This window comes from Bactrocera tryoni, chromosome 1, assembly GCF_016617805.1.
Source record: "Bactrocera tryoni isolate S06 chromosome 1, CSIRO_BtryS06_freeze2, whole genome shotgun sequence".
Classification (NCBI taxonomy): domain Eukaryota; kingdom Metazoa; phylum Arthropoda; class Insecta; order Diptera; family Tephritidae; genus Bactrocera; species Bactrocera tryoni.
In genome coordinates this window covers 66,343,851-66,360,485 of record NC_052499.1, presented here as the reverse complement: position 1 = coordinate 66,360,485, position 16,635 = coordinate 66,343,851, and the positions used below count along the sequence as shown (strand labels likewise).

The 16,635-nt window shown below is 35.7% G+C and overlaps 2 protein-coding genes across 4 annotated transcripts in view; both read right to left on the bottom strand.

Annotated features, from left to right (window-relative positions):
• The window catches only part of LOC120766994 (adenomatous polyposis coli protein), a 30,554-nt gene extending 29,905 nt beyond the window's left edge, over positions 1-649 (bottom strand). The window contains exon 1 of one of the 3 annotated variants that reach the window (XM_040092798.1): positions 357-649. The gene's annotated coding sequence lies outside the window, so the exon portion shown is untranslated. The other 2 variants (XM_040092799.1, XM_040092801.1) reach the window with 2 other exon arrangements.
• Positions 650-1,934: 1,285 nt separating this feature from the next.
• LOC120766627 (protein FAM50 homolog) lies at positions 1,935-3,178 on the bottom strand. Its single transcript, XM_040092242.1, has one exon. The coding sequence runs from the start codon at positions 3,058-3,060 to the stop codon at positions 1,981-1,983; it is 1,080 nt and encodes a 359-aa protein (XP_039948176.1). The 5' UTR covers positions 3,061-3,178; the 3' UTR covers positions 1,935-1,980.
• Between the last annotated feature and the right edge of the window lie 13,457 nt (positions 3,179-16,635).

Here is a 16,635-nt window from a genome sequence, read left to right as displayed (position 1 = left end):
CTCACAGAATCCCATTTTCCCCAACCATGCATACATACATATTCCGTATCCTGCAAAGGGAGGCTTCAATATTGTAGGGCGCTGATGCGATGTACCGAGGGTTCGTATTGATTTTTCACATACACTTGAGTGCTTAAATTTTGTCATATACTTTGTAACTTTTCCGAGCAAACACTTCTGCCTTCATATATTTATATTTATAAAAAATATTTAATTTTTCACTCATTCAGAAACTAATTTTGCGCAACATAACCAGTAAAATAACTTTGAAACTTTTTGTTCACAGCAAACAGCGCGCAACACCAGCAGAACTTGTGTATCAAACTAGGTACGCGAACACTTATCATCCCACATACCTTCTTCCTTTCCTTTGGGTATTCTTCTTGAAAAAAAATCTGGGAGTCGTCGTTGCTTCAATTTCACTGCATCAGCGAGTTCACCATCATATATCTATATGGCGAAGATGGTTGGAGTGAATCGTTAACGTTGTTACCTGATACAGGTGCTTACTAATGCTCTTATCAACTGCACTGATAACTACTGTTAATATTTATTCTGACTTATTACACATTTCAATTAAAATAGCACTATATACGCGAAAACACAAACATTCACTTCGTTCACTTTGTCTACTTTGCCAGACGGAATTTTATGGCACACTGAAGAACAAGCACGTACTAGTGCTGCCAGTTTGTAAGGCACTTGAGGCGGCAGAGCTGCCGTGTTGTTGATATCATTTTTCAATATAATTTATTAAAATATTTTAAGATTAGTTATATAATAATTTATATTTTATATTTACTATATAAAATAAATAATATCAGGCCTTTAATTACCTTTAACAATGTGCTATAAAACATTTATTAGTTAAATTTGCGCTGCATGATGACCAAACACAGTTTCCGCCTTTTTTGCTTATGCAGCCAACATAACTATCTAATTGAAAATTTTCGGTTTGTGTTGATTGAAGTTGGATTTTTATATAAAGTGAAAAATTGTTTTGGTTATTTATTTTAGTTTGTTATAAATGCTATTCTACTTACAAACAAATAATAATTTCAATGGTTTGTATGTATATATATAAACAAGGGAACGGTGTATCAAAGTACATCGCGGAACTGCTCAGCTCAGCTTTTACATCCGGCTAATACCTACAACGCAAACATTTTGGGCAGTTGTAAAGTTTCGGTAAGTTATTTTTACTGTTATATACATACATTTATATAATAAGTATAATGAGATTTATTTCAAATTGACCTCGTCATTTACGGGTCCAAGTTCATATTACACCGTATCACTTGGCTTTGATGGCATGCTTGAGAGCAATCGGTGGGTCTCACTTAGAAAAGCTTTTAAGAATGAATAATATATATGATAATGGCCTCAAGAAATATTGCTAACATCGAATATTTTTTCGAAAAAGTTTCCCCGACATTTAAATTGCATTCAATTACTTGGCAAAGTTTCAAACTTATTATACCCTGAAAGTGCGTATTAGGTTTGCCAAGAAGTTTGTAAACCCCGCTAGGAAACGTTGGGGACACTATAATGAATATATACATATATAATAATTTATTAGCTTGTTGAGCTGAGTCTGTCAGTATATACGCAGGAATAGTCCCTTAGTTTTGAGATATTTATCTTACATTTTACAATCATATATTATCACGATATTTGGCATGGATTATTGAGAACTATGTATAAAACAAGCTCCGAAGAAATTTTGAGATCGTTTAACCATTAAATTATTATGTTGTGTTATAGTAGTATTATAGCTTCGGTGCAGCCAAGTTTACTATTTTCTTGTTATTAATGATATAATTACAGCCACTTTCAAACCCCGATTATATTCGAATATAATATGTAGCGTATGTACAAAATAACTATTAAAATGATCTATAAACATTACGTACTTCAAAATCAAAATGTTTCTCTTACATATTGTACTTAATTTTATTAATTTTTTACGATAAATACAACTCATGTTTTTTTGCTTTTATCCTTAATGGTATATTTATCATAAGTTTTTGTGGGATCATATGGCTCCCAACGGCTGGCTGGAAAAATATGCTTATTACGTTCATACCACGAACGTAAGAGCACTTTGCCAGCGTGGGACTCTTCTTTCTCTACCGTAGCGTCGCTTATCATGCGCACGTCATCATGCACGTCGAATTGGAATAAAGGTCCACTCTTACCACGCGCTTTTGTTACAATGAAATCATAGAATGAGTAATGATGTGGCAGTATTAAATCTTCTTTGACATACATCAACTGATCAGCCATAACAGTTTTCAATTCGTTGAATTCTTTGCGCAGCAACTCAAGGCAACGTTGCAGAAATTGATATATAGAGTTACCTTTTTTCATAATGACACTACGTCTATGACCTGAACCATCCCAGTAACTGAAGGTGATGGTAATTTCTTGATCCTTTAATGCTGCTTGTTGCATTACCCATTCTTGACGTAATTGTTCACGTAAGCGGTTTTCTTGCTCCTCACGTTCACGATCAGGCAGAAATGATGTGTCTACTTCGGGATTTTTAAATATTTTCTTTTTCTTCGGCAGTGTACTATCATCATCGATTTCTGTCCACTTCTTTTTAGGTGGAATATCCTCCTTTTTAACTTCTTTAATATCGTCCTCATCATCGTCTTCCGCAGCCACTTCATCATCTTCGTCGTCATTAAAACTGAATGATAGTGCTTGAATTTGTCGCTTTTGTTTATTTTTTTCTGCTTGAATGGCCTCTAGTGCGCGTTGTTTTTCACGTTCTTTTTCATCTTTTTTCTGTGCCAACTTTTTTTCACGTTCCCTCACAATATCCTCTTGTTTGGCTTTCATTTCATCCAAAGTGACCAGACCAATGGTCGAACTTTTAAGTTGCTGTTCCACGGCATCATAATGCGCTGCGAATTTGTTTTCAATCTTATCCAGCTTAAGCTCTTCCTCGATTTTTTTCTTGCGAAACTCAATCTCCTGCTGGGCAATCTCACGTTTTTTCATCAGTTGAGCGGCACGACCCGCTTCACTGGCGGCTCCCTTGTAGTGCGCCATTACTTGGTAATCTTTTTAATGTACTATTTTATTAATTATACACGATATTTTATATTTTGTTGTAATGTTGAAACAATTTATATGATGTTTTCGCTTTTTCTGAGTTTTTGTAAATGATGTTGTGTATTTTTTCCAGAACTCAACAGCTGTTCATATGCTTACTGTGAGTGCGCAGTTCTTCTTCTTCTATTTGGTTTTTGTAGCTGCCACTGTGTAAGAAACGCAGAAATTAAATTTTAATTGGGGTTTAAATAAGTGTAAATTTTTAAATATTTTATTTTTATTTTATAAAAGCTTACATAATAATACAATTATTATACAAACTTAAGAAAATACGCAGCACTAGCATCATGGGCTATCGGCCGAAATTTTAAATATATAAACTACAAATATTTAAATATCTGAATGAACGGCTTAAGCATTAATTAAAGAAAAATTTTGCTGTTAATTAAAAGAAAAAGATTTTTCAATCTTTAAATATTGTATAAATGAAAAAATATTTTTTTTTTATTTTAACTCCCGCAAATATAAGGAAAATTGTTAATCTGCACATTATTTATTTTGAAAGAATATCAAGACCTTATAGCCCTTAGACCTTTATTACGAAATCTCTTTAAGCTTCATGAACTAAAATAAGTAGTTGTAAAACCCATTACTCCCTACAAAATATTGGCAGCACCTCCAGAGCTTTAAGTGAAACAAAAAGCTCAAATACTAACAGTACAATAACGAACAAATGTCCTTTCGGACAGTTGACGACGGGACACTCAATCGAAAAGTTCGGTTTGCCGGATAAATTGAAAATGACCTAACCGTGTTTCAAACAAATATATAAAATACAAGTGAATATGCTAAAGTCTTCATTCATATACTACAAAATTTAAGCATTTCATATCATGATTGGTGGCACAAGAAGAAGAAGAAGAATGTGAAAAGGGTAAATGCTAACCACGCAGAAGTCGGTAATTGGCAAGGCAACAACAAAAAAGTGCCAAGATTCGTTACATTGAAAACACTTAACAAGTCCTTTCGAAACTAAGTGGCAATAAAAATAATAATAAATGAAAGCTAAAAATTAATTGATGTTCAAGAAAGCGCCAAAGTCAATGATTCGCCTGTGAAGTTGTGCGGCGACGGCGGTTAGGCGGTTAGGCCGCAACGAAGTGTTGACAGAGTCAGTGCGGAGAACTCAAATTGAAATCGGCATTCGCATTTGAATCGGAACGGAATCGGCATCGAAAACGGTAACGGTAACGTTAACGGCAACGGCAAAGGGATCGCAGCTTGCAGTGGGTGTGAAGTAAGTGCAAGGACATTAGGACAAAGTTAAGTGTTGCGTGGCGAATGTTAGTGTGTGCGTGAGCGCGACTTTAAAGTTGGCGAATGTAGCTTTATGTTTGCGTGTGTGTGTGTGTTTGTATACATTTGAATGCTAAATGTGTATTGGCAGTCAGGCAGGCAAACGGAAACGGAAATGGCATATTGTAAAAATAAAATGCAGGAAAAGGGTTGAAATGCCTAGGTACTCAGCTTTTTCGGCTTTTACACTTATAACCTAATTATTTCGTGCCATTACTGGCATTTGATATCTGTCTGTCTGTATGTGCGAACAGAAGTGTGCTTGTGTCTTTCCAATATACGTGTGTTGGTAAATACATGCTTGTTTTTAAGAATACGCCAGTGATTTTAAGTCATGGACTCCCGCTGTTTGTGCTGCTTGTCGTTAAAGTCGCGTATTTACTAGCTGACTGCCTGTCTGTGGGGCTCTATGTGAAGGCAGCGAGTGGGTGCGCGAAAGGCGGGAGCTAACATGGAAAATCTCAGTTTCTTGAGTAGGTGTTTTTACAGCAAGAATGTTATTTATTGCTTTCATGTTGCGCTAGATATGACAAGCAGCGCATATTCGTACATACTAGCACCAGTGTGGTAAAATTTCTACTTGTACATGTTTGTATGTTCATATATATTTTTTTCAAATGTACATATGTTTGTATGTATGTGTTGCATAGCTTTTGGTATGCGCGTTGGTTTAAATGTAGCGAGATGCTTATATTTAACCGTTAACATTGCTTTAAATTGGCTAAGAGTTCAGCTTTTGTGTGTACGTAATTGTGTAGCATATCCCCAGGCGCTCATAGTATTGTCCTTTGGAAGGGTAAGCGCATTTATACATTTTAAAATATATCGCGAAAAAGGGTAATGTGGTTGCTGTAAGAAATATTAAAAGTTAAATTAAATTATTTTTCAACGATTGCCTTCTTCATAAAACTTATAACACTATTTAAAGGGCTTACCGTATGCTTGGTTATAAAAATTATAATTTTTTATATGCTGAAAAGCGATTATTAAGCTTGCCACGAAGTTTTTAACACTCAAAAGCAAACATCTTAGACCCTATAAAATATAAAATACCTAATTTGGCTGTCTGCCTGAGTATATGCGAAACTCAAGGACTCGAGTTTTGAGATATTCGTCTGAAATTTGATACACGTTCTTTTCTCACCAAGAGGCTGCTCATTTGTCGAAACCGCTGATATTTGACGACTATGGCGGCTAGCTGCCATTTAACCCTGGTCGAGACCAACGGTCTGATACACTTAGTCGAGACCAATGGTGCTTGGCTAGGCCAAGTGGTGTTTACATACATTTGTAAGGAAATACGTGCTGTATTTACGCTCATATATGTACAATATAGATACATTTTTGAAATTTATTACCTCTCGATTTGGTTGAAATCAAATTGACTGCCTTGTTCACGCTTGGCGTGGCAATAGCGTTCACAAAAAATGTAACATTTTGAGAAAAATTACATTTTTCTTAACCTTTAAAACGCTCTAGCGGCTAAAGTATTTGACCTAGATAAACATACAAACCAATTTGGACATGTAACGAACATGAAAGCAGATAAATCAACCGTGCGAAGTGATAGAAACATGCCAAAGTTCATATATTTTCATACAAAATATATAGGGTTTAGCCAAGCACCATTGGTGCACTAAGGTGTAATATTATAATATCCTTTTTTCGTCCTTTTCGATACGATATCCTTGAATTTTTTTCTGAATTCTATAGATAATAAAATTCTAGGAAGCTACCTGGAAGCGCAAGTCGTTTGCTACACTCTAAATATATTTAAATAGCATTGAAAAACTAAATATGCCTGGCCAGACCCGAAGGTCTCGATGAGGGTTAAACTGAACGATCGGAATCAGGGGGTTTGTATGGAAAACTTTTTCATTTGACGAGATATCTTCACGAAATTTAACACAGACTTTTGTCTAAAGCAATAAAGCAACTTTCCACGAAATTGTTAAGATCGGATTACTGTAGCATATAGCTGTCATACAAACAAAAAAATAAAAAAGCTATATCATGAAAACTAGAGCTGATAGAGACAAACTGATTCAAGATTTCAATTCAGCGCACCCAAATTAACTAGAATCAGTTGATAAATTCAAAGAAGCAACATTTTTTTTTAATTTTGTCTGGCTGTGTATTCCAAGTCTTTCAGCTCTCAAGGGTTCTAACATTCCGAGCTAATTTCTAACTTGCGCTAAAGGCAAATATTTTATTTAAACGGATTTTTTATTGAATTATTATTAATTTTTTTTGGTGAAACTTTGATAAATATGGCATATTGGACAAATATGAAAATTTGACAAATACGAAGTAGTACCCCCTACTTAATATCATAGAAAATAATAACAATGAGTTGACAGCTTTTTTTGTTCATCCTACTCGCATATATGTACGCCGTCATTGCTAGTGTATGCGGGACTTGCGAAGGAGGACGCCTACTAAATCCGTTATAGATCTTTATTTTCATTGCAGGATCGCCGCCAGACATTTCTTTTCACCTGTTGGGAACATATCATGTGTGGTACAATATTTCATTTTCAGGGATTAGCCCTTTCCATGAAATTCCTGTAGTTCCTCTCTTTCATCTTTATAACGTGGGCACAGATAGAAAATGTACCACGCGTTTTCCCTCCCACAAAAAGAGCAGTCAAACTAATCGTCATGTCCATATTTGTGTATGTAAATACTCTCTGAAGCAGCCGCCCAGTCAGGAACTGCCCACGATTACACGTTTCTGATTAGCGTGTGTGTCCATCTACCTTTTGTTGTTTCGTCCCACCGTTTTGCCACTCATTAAGAATATTTTGTTTTTCTTGCTTCCTCTCTTGTTTGGTAAGCCATAATGTCGATAGAATAGCCTCGAGTCAATAATCACACCCAAGTATTTCAACGAATGTTGTCCTGAGATATTGTATCCATCAATGTTGAGCGTATCCGCCTCTAGCTTTTTCCTACTCGTTATTAGTAAATCTTCGGGTTTTTGGCCTGCTAACTGAAGTTTTGTTTTTGTAAGCTATTCTTTTAATTTTACCGCCGCATGGCTGTCCAAAATTTTCAAGTTGATCTGGGTAATAGTTTCGTAGATATAGCCTTAAGAACTTATGCGCTTGAGGCTAGTAAGGCTAAGTACCCGGACTTTAAACGCGTTTTTCTCGAAACTGCGTGTTTTGAAGGCGATGGGCAAGATTTCTCAAGAACTACTCAACCAATCTTCATACAATTTTACACAGGTCTTTGAGATACATTTAAAGTCTTGAACGAAGGTTTCTTTTTTCGATTACAACTATTTGAAAAAAAAAGATCAAAATTTTTGCTGAAATTTTCATTTTTTTGCAAAAATGTCTGCCAAAAACTCAATTTAAAGTTTTTAATTAAGGTTTTAACTAAAACATGTATTTTGTTCACTTATATGGTCCTGTAAGATGTTATCCTGCAAAATTTTTGTTATTTTTGTTGTAATTGGACTAACATTGCGTACATACTGCTGTTAAGTCACAAGCAGATAAATGAATTTATTAAAATAGGATTAAAAATTTGGCATATTTGTATGTTATATAAAAATAATAATCACCAATATGTCATGTAGTCTGAAAACTTGGGAAAAAGAAATGTTTAAAGTTATATTCGAAACTTTTTTATGACTTTGGCAATTCAAAACTTGACAAGAATGCATAAATTGTGTTAACGAGTTGCATTTATACAACAGCAAACTGGAATAATGCATAAACATGTATCATAACAACAAAGAATGAAATACCAAAATGAAACTGGCCAAACAGACACTCCTACACTGCACGCGAACATTGTCAAATAGAGAAAAAAGAAGCCACTACATTGTCACGCTTGTTTTATAACTTCATAATTCACACACACACACAGAGGCACTCTCTCAGGACCACACATAAACACACAGCGCGCACACATAACTGTCATCCACAGCTGCCGCCAGTGTGCCACCACCATGTGTTCGCCGTCCGACCGAGCGGGCGAGTTGAAAGTGCAACGTCGGAGTTCAGGGCTGTGACAGTTTTTGCTGCCGCTTCACTTAGCTGCAAGATTACACTTCCTTATGGCCACCACAATTCGCGTTTATATATAGTAGTTATGTTTTTGGATTTTTACTATATTATTTATGGCTTTGTTTTTTATTTTTCTTCACTGTTGTTGTTTGCATTTCATATTCACTGTTGCTGATTGCTTTCGCCTCTTCGTGTCATCGTAGTTGACCTAGTCGCCTTTGTTGCAGTGATTCTTGCCGCTGTTATTGTTTTTGTTGTTATTTTTGTTGTTGTATGACATTCTCGCATAATGCTTAAGTGGCAGTGCTGCCACTCTGCCGTTCTGTCATTCTGCCATACACAAACAACAGTAGTGCGCTTTCCCATGCTTGCTTTGTGGCAAACACACGCTGGCTGTGGCTTCTCTTAACCACTTCCGTTCGCTCATATCCGCTGCACTTTTCATGCTGCATTGCCTTGCGGTGGTATTTCGGTGTTTTTTCGGTTATGACGTTGTTGAAAATTGTGAGTGGATTTAATGGTTCTCTTTGATGATTTCATTTTTGAGCTTTGCCGGTGCTTTCTGTTGTTGTTTAATGTAATTTCTATCGTGTAGCTGCCAAATAAAGGAAAGCGAAACTAGTGAGAGAATCGTTAAAATATAATTGAAAAGATTTTTCGTTTGAAAACACATGCCAACACTATTATGAGCGTCAGAAGTGAGCGTATTTATAAACAGACGAATATGTGGAATCTTAGATGAGGTCTAAAGCAGTATGGTACAAAGCTTGAATCCATGCGATGAAAACTTCGAGCCTTAGTTCAGTGTCTCTTGATGCGGTTGTTGTTGTAGTAAATAAACAATTTATATTTTTAGGAGCGTTCTAAGCCTAAGAGGAGTGTTTTATTGCTAAAAATATATGTAAATAGTTTGTTCATGATTTTTGAGCGCTGATTGAAAAACAATATTAGCTTAAGACGACATTGCTCTTATTATAGTATTTATTCTAATTCTTTTTTCTTTTTCATTCGTCTATTCCTTTTCCATTATTGTCAAAAAATCGTAATTCCCAATCTCCATTTCAAAATAGCACATTTCTGAGTTCGATAACTTAAAATTTCTTTATGAATGATGAATTTCTATTGAAATGAAGAATCAAGAGAGACAATGATATAGTACATATGTATGTATGTATGTAATGTTCCATATAACTTTTCTGGTTTCACAAAACTGTCTCTCAGCAATGATGGTTAGATAAAGATTATGTTTCCCAGAAGTGAAATATCTTCCCTTCTGAAAACACAATCCATGGTTCAATATTCGAACCATTACCACTAGGTCGGCCTTGCTCGAAATATTCTCTGGATATTGATATACATTTTACTCAACCTTATAAGCAGGAGTGCGAATTTTTTAATTTACAAATTTTCATTAAAAATAGAATTTTAATTCCTTAATTTAAAACATAAAAGAAAACATGTAAGGAAGAGCTAAGTTAGGTTATAACCGATTCATATACTTTTCTCTTTTTTCAATTTTATTAGGAAAACTCACATACTGGCCAATATATGCTGTATAAAGACATCCGGATGTTCGAAAATCCTTGTATTTGGTATATAGAGGCTAAGGGAAGAGTTGACCTCATTCAACGCATTTCTAGCACAGAGACATACTACTATCGGGAAAGAATTATCTCTGAATTTCAATTATAAATCTGACACATTGACCGATATTTTCGGCAAAAAGTCAACTATAAGTACTTGGGTCCAAATATTCGGCACATAGGGGCTTGAACAGTATTTGTTGGATTTGGACAATTTTTGGTTCTAAGGTAGCATACTCTAAAGACCAATCATTGAAAATTGTTTTAAATGAAAAAGCGATGCTTTGATACGTGTTTTCCCAGTGTCTTTAATTGAAGGAATTGCTCTTGAGATGAATAGAAAAGCTAAAAGGGTACTATGACGAATTGACGTCTATTCGTCACGTATGAACATTAGGTATTATTGGCGAATTTGACGATGCCATTCGTCCCAGGTAAAGAATTGACAGTTAATGAGCAGTAACTTTCAATAAGAAACCGATGCAGTTTACGCCAATACATTCGCTCTAAGCCTGGAAAACATGACATACAAATTTGTTTGGCTTGTGGACGCAAAAACCAATTATGCACTCGTAGATGAAGTATATTTGAGTGCTCAGCCTAATGAACAGCGGTCGACTAGTATTGCGCGTATCCTCGTTATGCGTCTCAGCAACCGAATTGTGGTCACATCTTTCACAAGTTATGACTTGGCGGAGGATTTGCTTGAGCAGAATACTACCTTTGTGGACAAAATATGAGGCAATAAGCCGCAACTGCCAAAACTCTTTACATCCTCTGAAGAGGCACCAAAAAAAGGTGTTTCGTTTCTCAAAATCATTGCAATTAGTAAGCTTTGCAGTATATTTTAAGAAAAACCTGCTACTACTTTCAACTGCAGCAGCCACGAAGAAGAAGAAATAAGTCCGTAAGAAAATAATAACACAAGCCATATATGACTATAATAAGCATAAAGGTTGTGACGATACTTTTGACAAAATGATACATAGATTCCCTAGTAATACCAATCGTTGGTGCACAGTATTATTTTATAAATGCTGAATATTCTTGGACTTGCAGCGTTCAGGTTGCTTGAGCATAGTCACCATATGTTTCACCCATTTGAGCAGTTCAATATGAAAACTTTATTTGATATATAATTTTTTCAATAAAAACACTGCCGTTTCTAGCAATAAACACATGTTTTGGCCTATTTATAAAAAAAAAATATCTTAAAAGCTTAATTTCCATACAAAATACATTGGGCACAGAGGTTAAGTTGTATAACCAAGTCACGGCTCTAAGGTTAATATAACCTGTTTGGGGTATAAAAATTATGGTTACGTTCAAAATGTTCAGTAATTTTGGAAGTTTGGCGATTTTATTGACAATGTCGTGGGCGAAATTTTTATTCTGTTCAGATCGATAAATTTTCAAAATGTTACAGAACCCATTAATTTTACATCCAGTCATTTTGTAATAAGTCTTTCACCTCTCAATGGTTCAAACGACGCGGTCTTATCTCTAATAAATATTTTATTTAAACAAATATTTTTATTAAATTATTCTTTATTTATTTTTGGAAAATTTTATAAATGTGAAAATAATTGTAGCCCTTACTTATTGTCATAGAAAATAATAATAATGAATTAAGCATTCTTTTTGGTTCATCCTACTCGCGTATGCGCCGCCAGTGTTAGCGTATGCGGGACTTGCGAAGGATGACGCCTACTAACTCCGTTATAGCTCTTTATTTTTCTTGCAGGACCGTCGTCAGGCATTACTTTTCACCTGTTGGGGACGTATCATCTGTGATACAATATTTCATTTTTAGGGATTAGCCGCTCTCCAAGAAGTTTCTCCAGATCCTCCCTTTCATCTTTATAACGTGGGCATAGAAAGAAAATGTGCCACGCGATTTCACTCCCACAAAAAGTCAAATCTATCGTACTTATTGTTATAGAAAATAATAATAATGAGTGGTCCAATTGTTCTTTGTTCATGCTCACTTAGCGTGTGCGGGACTTGCGCCTACGTAATAAACCCTAACTCCGTCTCCTACAGCTCTTTATTTTTATTGCAGGACCACCGCCAGGCATTTCTTTTCACCTGTTGGGAACGTATTATGCGTGGTACAATATTTTCCACAAAATGAGTCAAACCAATCGTTATGTCCATATTTGCGTAAATACTCTCTGAATCAGCCGCCCAGTCAGGAACTGCCCACGCTTGCACGTTTCTGATTAGCGTGTGTGTTTACGTTCAAAATGTTACGTCCCACCGTTTCTGCCACTCATTAAGACTATTTTGTTTTTCTTGCTTCTTCTCTTGTTTGGTAAGCCATAGTGTCGATAGAATAGCCTCGAGTCAATGATCACACCCAAGTATTTCAAGGAATGTTGCTTTGAGGAATTGTATCCATTATGCCATCATTCCATTTTGAGATAATTTTAAGCAGAAAAAACTTCCTCGCTGCCAGACAACTTTTTTCCGAAGTCCTAGAAATTGGCTGCAAGATCGGAAAAATCTAAAAAAATTCTAAATTAAACCCTCATTATTAAAGTATTTTAAACTATGCAAAAGTACACTTTTTTACTTCAAAAATACAATGTTTTTTCAAAAAAAAAAAGTTAAAAAAATGTGTTTCTGACTTGTAAGTGAATATTTATCTTCTTCTTTATTGACATAGACACCACTTACGCGGTTTTAGCCAAGTCTACAACAGCGTGCCAGTCGTTCTTTCTTTTCGTTGTTTGGCGCCTGGTATTTCCTACGTAGTGGAGGTCTTGCTTTTCTTCTGCTTCCTCCGGCGGGTACTGCGTCGAATACTCTCAGAGCTTGAGTGTTTTCATACTAGCGGCATAAAGGTAGTTCTTTTTTGTGCTGTCTAGCAGCTTTGAATTAGATGAAGAGATTATGCGTGTCGATCCTCTTTTCACTGGTCTTTTCCAAGATTTAGCGCGTGGTGAATATCTGGTCAGTTGTTGATTTTCCAGGCCTTAAACCACACTGATAACGTCCAAACGGTTTGTTGACGGTGGACCTTACTCTTACACAAAATACGCTCGATGGAACCTTATATGCTATATTGAAGGAACTTATCACACGGTAGTTGGCGCAGATTGTGGCGTCTCCCTGTTTGTGGATTGGGCAGAGCACACTTAAATTCCAATCGTCGGACGTGCTTTCCTGCGACCATATTCTACAAAGAAGCTGATGCATGTTTCTTCTCAGTTCTTCGCCGCCGTATTTGAATAGCTCGACGCACAGGAGATGCTCTATTGTTTCTCTAGTGTACTGCTCTAGACACTCAACTTTTTATGGTTAACTTCATATTGTTCAAATCATAGGACTTCAGGCAACACACACTACTCTTTCATTATCTCAAATTTTTATGAAACGAAAAAACTATTCCTTAGATTTATGTGCCATAAAATATTTATAATATTTGTAAGCTTTGCTGTTCCTTAACAAGTAAAGAGTACCATCATATTCCTTCACATTTAAGCGCATACAAATGTACATTACTGATTCGTACCACATTTTTAGATATTTTACAAAATCTAGTTTAAATACAGCAAGGTTACGAGCAAGTGCAAAGCTCGAGAATACAAAACAAAACCAATTTGAGTGTTGCGGAATGCAAAACTTTGTATATGCATAATATTACTGCCGTAACACTGCAACATTGCATGGCGTTCGTGCAACGTCTGACTTGCTCGTGCAACTAAACACGCCTTCGCGCTGAGTACGTGATGCCATCTTCATTGCAAAAGTGTGAGCATACAAACAGACAATGCGATGCATGCCAAATGCATATTAATGTTACATTTTTGTAATTTTCATTGCATATCTGAAGGCGCAAAGTTGTAAAATATTTCAATTTCCTCCTTTACTGAATTTATTAACGGCATTTGTGAATAGTCAAAGCAATACACATGTAGACTGCAGCATTTTCATGTATTTTTAAAGCCTCAAACGTAGAGGAACCTGCGCAAGCTATGTTTTGTAAGTGTTTGTGTGTATGTTTAATCTGTATGAAACGCGCAATTATTTAATTTGCATTTTAAAAGTTGGCTGCCTCGATATTGCTGCAATGAATTTATTTGCACATATACTGTGCCCGCCTCCACTTTGAGGTCCTCCTCCGCCGTCACTGTTTCCTCCGTCGCCTTGCCGTCTGCAGCTGTGCTCTTGCCTGGTCGCGTCGTCATTAACTGCGTTGAAAATAAATGAAATTACCAATTCGTGCGTAATCAACTGTGCAGTTAGCATGTCGTTCTGTATGTGTGTGTGTGTGCGTTGCTATATATATTATTATATATATATACTCACTCAACTTTTTGTGTGCAAAAGTAATCGTTGGTAACTTTCAATTTGACTCCACCCATTCACCGGCCAAGGTTATTCCGACACAACACAAAATCCATGATTCCAAATCGATATTCTGTCAGTGCCGCCCGTCCAATTGTATGCCAGCGAGTTTTTGCTCATTATGCGCTCGCGGCGCTCAGGTGCACGAAATGCGAAGTGTTGAAGCTGGAAATGTAATTAAATTACTATCTGCCTGCAACGAAGCAGCGCCAAAGTGCTAAATAACAAATTTTACAACAGTAAAACAAAGACGAAACTTGTAAATGTGTCAGCGCACCAATACAACAACAACAACAACAACACAAACAATATAAACAACACCTGAGTGACAAATCAATGGCGCAAGGTGCTGAAAATGGAATGTTGACTGTGACCAGCTAATCGAATTGGCGCTACACTTAGTCGTTGAGTATTTATAGTGTGAGTGCAGTTATTTTTAAAAACACGCATATACACACAAACGTGAGATTCACTGAGGATACGGTATTTCGTGGAATTTATTTGTTGTGAAATTTAACATTCAGCTACTTTTTGTGATAAGAAAACTCTTATAAAGCCAATCGTGTAAATATAATTAAAAGTTAGCTTTGCAAGTTCTTAGTAAAGAGATGGTATCATTAAATGTCAGGGGTGTAATTAGCGCAAAATTGTGTTTTGGTTTTTTCAGGGTTATATCGTGACTACGAAAGTATCGTTCATTAGTTGCAAAAAAATAAATTAAACTATAATTTAGATTTTTTAAGGGCACTGAGGATTTGACTTATCCGGAAATAGCAAATCATTAAAGGGGAAGTAGAAATTTTTGACACAATTTAGTACTTCCGCAGCATCAGAAGTCTCCAAAAGTGGCCCACCCACTTCGAAATATTGAAAAAAAAAATTAATTGCATTTTTTGATAAATTAAGATTTTATATGCAGCTTTAAAAATATATTTTAATTTCCTTTAACTCATGCTAGAGTGTAGGCTCCTTAAAAATACTATACTAAAATTCTAAATGAAGATTCAAAATATTGTTTGAGTTGCTGGATTTAAGGTGAAGTTTATCAGTTTAGCTTTAAATGCAAAGCAATATTTTTCGAATTTTTCGAACAGTTCGGAATAGCATTTTTCGAATTTTTCGAACATTTTGGAATAGAATTTTCAAATTTTCGAAACAACATTTTTCGAATTTTCTGCAGTGATTACTTGGAGAAATTATCCGATCATTACTATTTTCTTTTATATTGTTCTATGTTATGCATATATGTACATTCTGACAAAAAAGTACCCGGAAATTGTAAATAAATATATTTAATTATTTATCAATATTTATTTTGCCGCCTTCAAAGTACTCCCCACCAGATATAATACACTAATGCCAACGATTTTTCCAGCCCTCGAAATATATTTCATAAGCACTTGTTGGGATGGCTTTCAACTCCTTCAGCGAATTTTGTTTTATCTCTTCGATCGACTGAAGACGGGTTCCGAGGAGCGGCAATTTCAGTTTGGGGAACAAGAAAAAATCACACAGAGCTAAATTTGGTAAATAGGGTGGTGAATTGATCGTATTTATTGCATTTTTGGCCTCGATCACATTATAATCATGTAAAATCCAAGAACTGTTCTTTTACAATTCCGGCCGTTTTCGACGGATGTTCTCACACTTACGTCTCAGTACGGTCAAATAGAACTCTTTATTGACTGTCTGTCCCTGCGGAACAAATTCTTGATGCACCAAGCCACGAATATCGAAAAAAATGAGCATCACTTTGATTTTTGAGCGGCTTTTGCGTGGTTTTTTCGGTTTCGGCTCGTTTTTTTCCCTCCACTCGGATGATTGTTGACTTGTTTGCATGTCAAACTCGTAAACTTATGTCTCATCGACAGTTAACTTCAAACTTTTCGAAAGAGACCTGTTTACGGTCACTTTTTGAAAAAAAAATTTAATTTTTTCGGGACGAGTCGAGCAAGTACGCGTTTTATACCCAAAATATTCGAACGGACTCGCGAAAGATGTCGAGCTGTTTTGCCATCTCTCTAACATATGTCTGACGATTATCAAGCACCATATCCTTCCTTTTTTAATATTTTCATCAGTTGAAGAGGTCGAACGTATCTTCAACGATCCCTCTACCATCTTTGAAGGCTTTGTACCACTTGTGTTTTTGATAAAAATGAATCACCGTAAGCTTTTCCAACATTTGCAACAATTCCACTCACGAAATTTCGTTAGAAATACAAAATTTGAGACAAATTCCTTGTTCGATATTTTTATAC

Bases quoted from the DNA above. Each gene is read 5' to 3' on its own strand.
- LOC120766627 (XM_040092242.1), bottom strand. From the start codon at position 3,060: ATGGCGCACTACAAGGGAGCCGCCAGTGAAGCGGGTCGTGCCGCTCAA.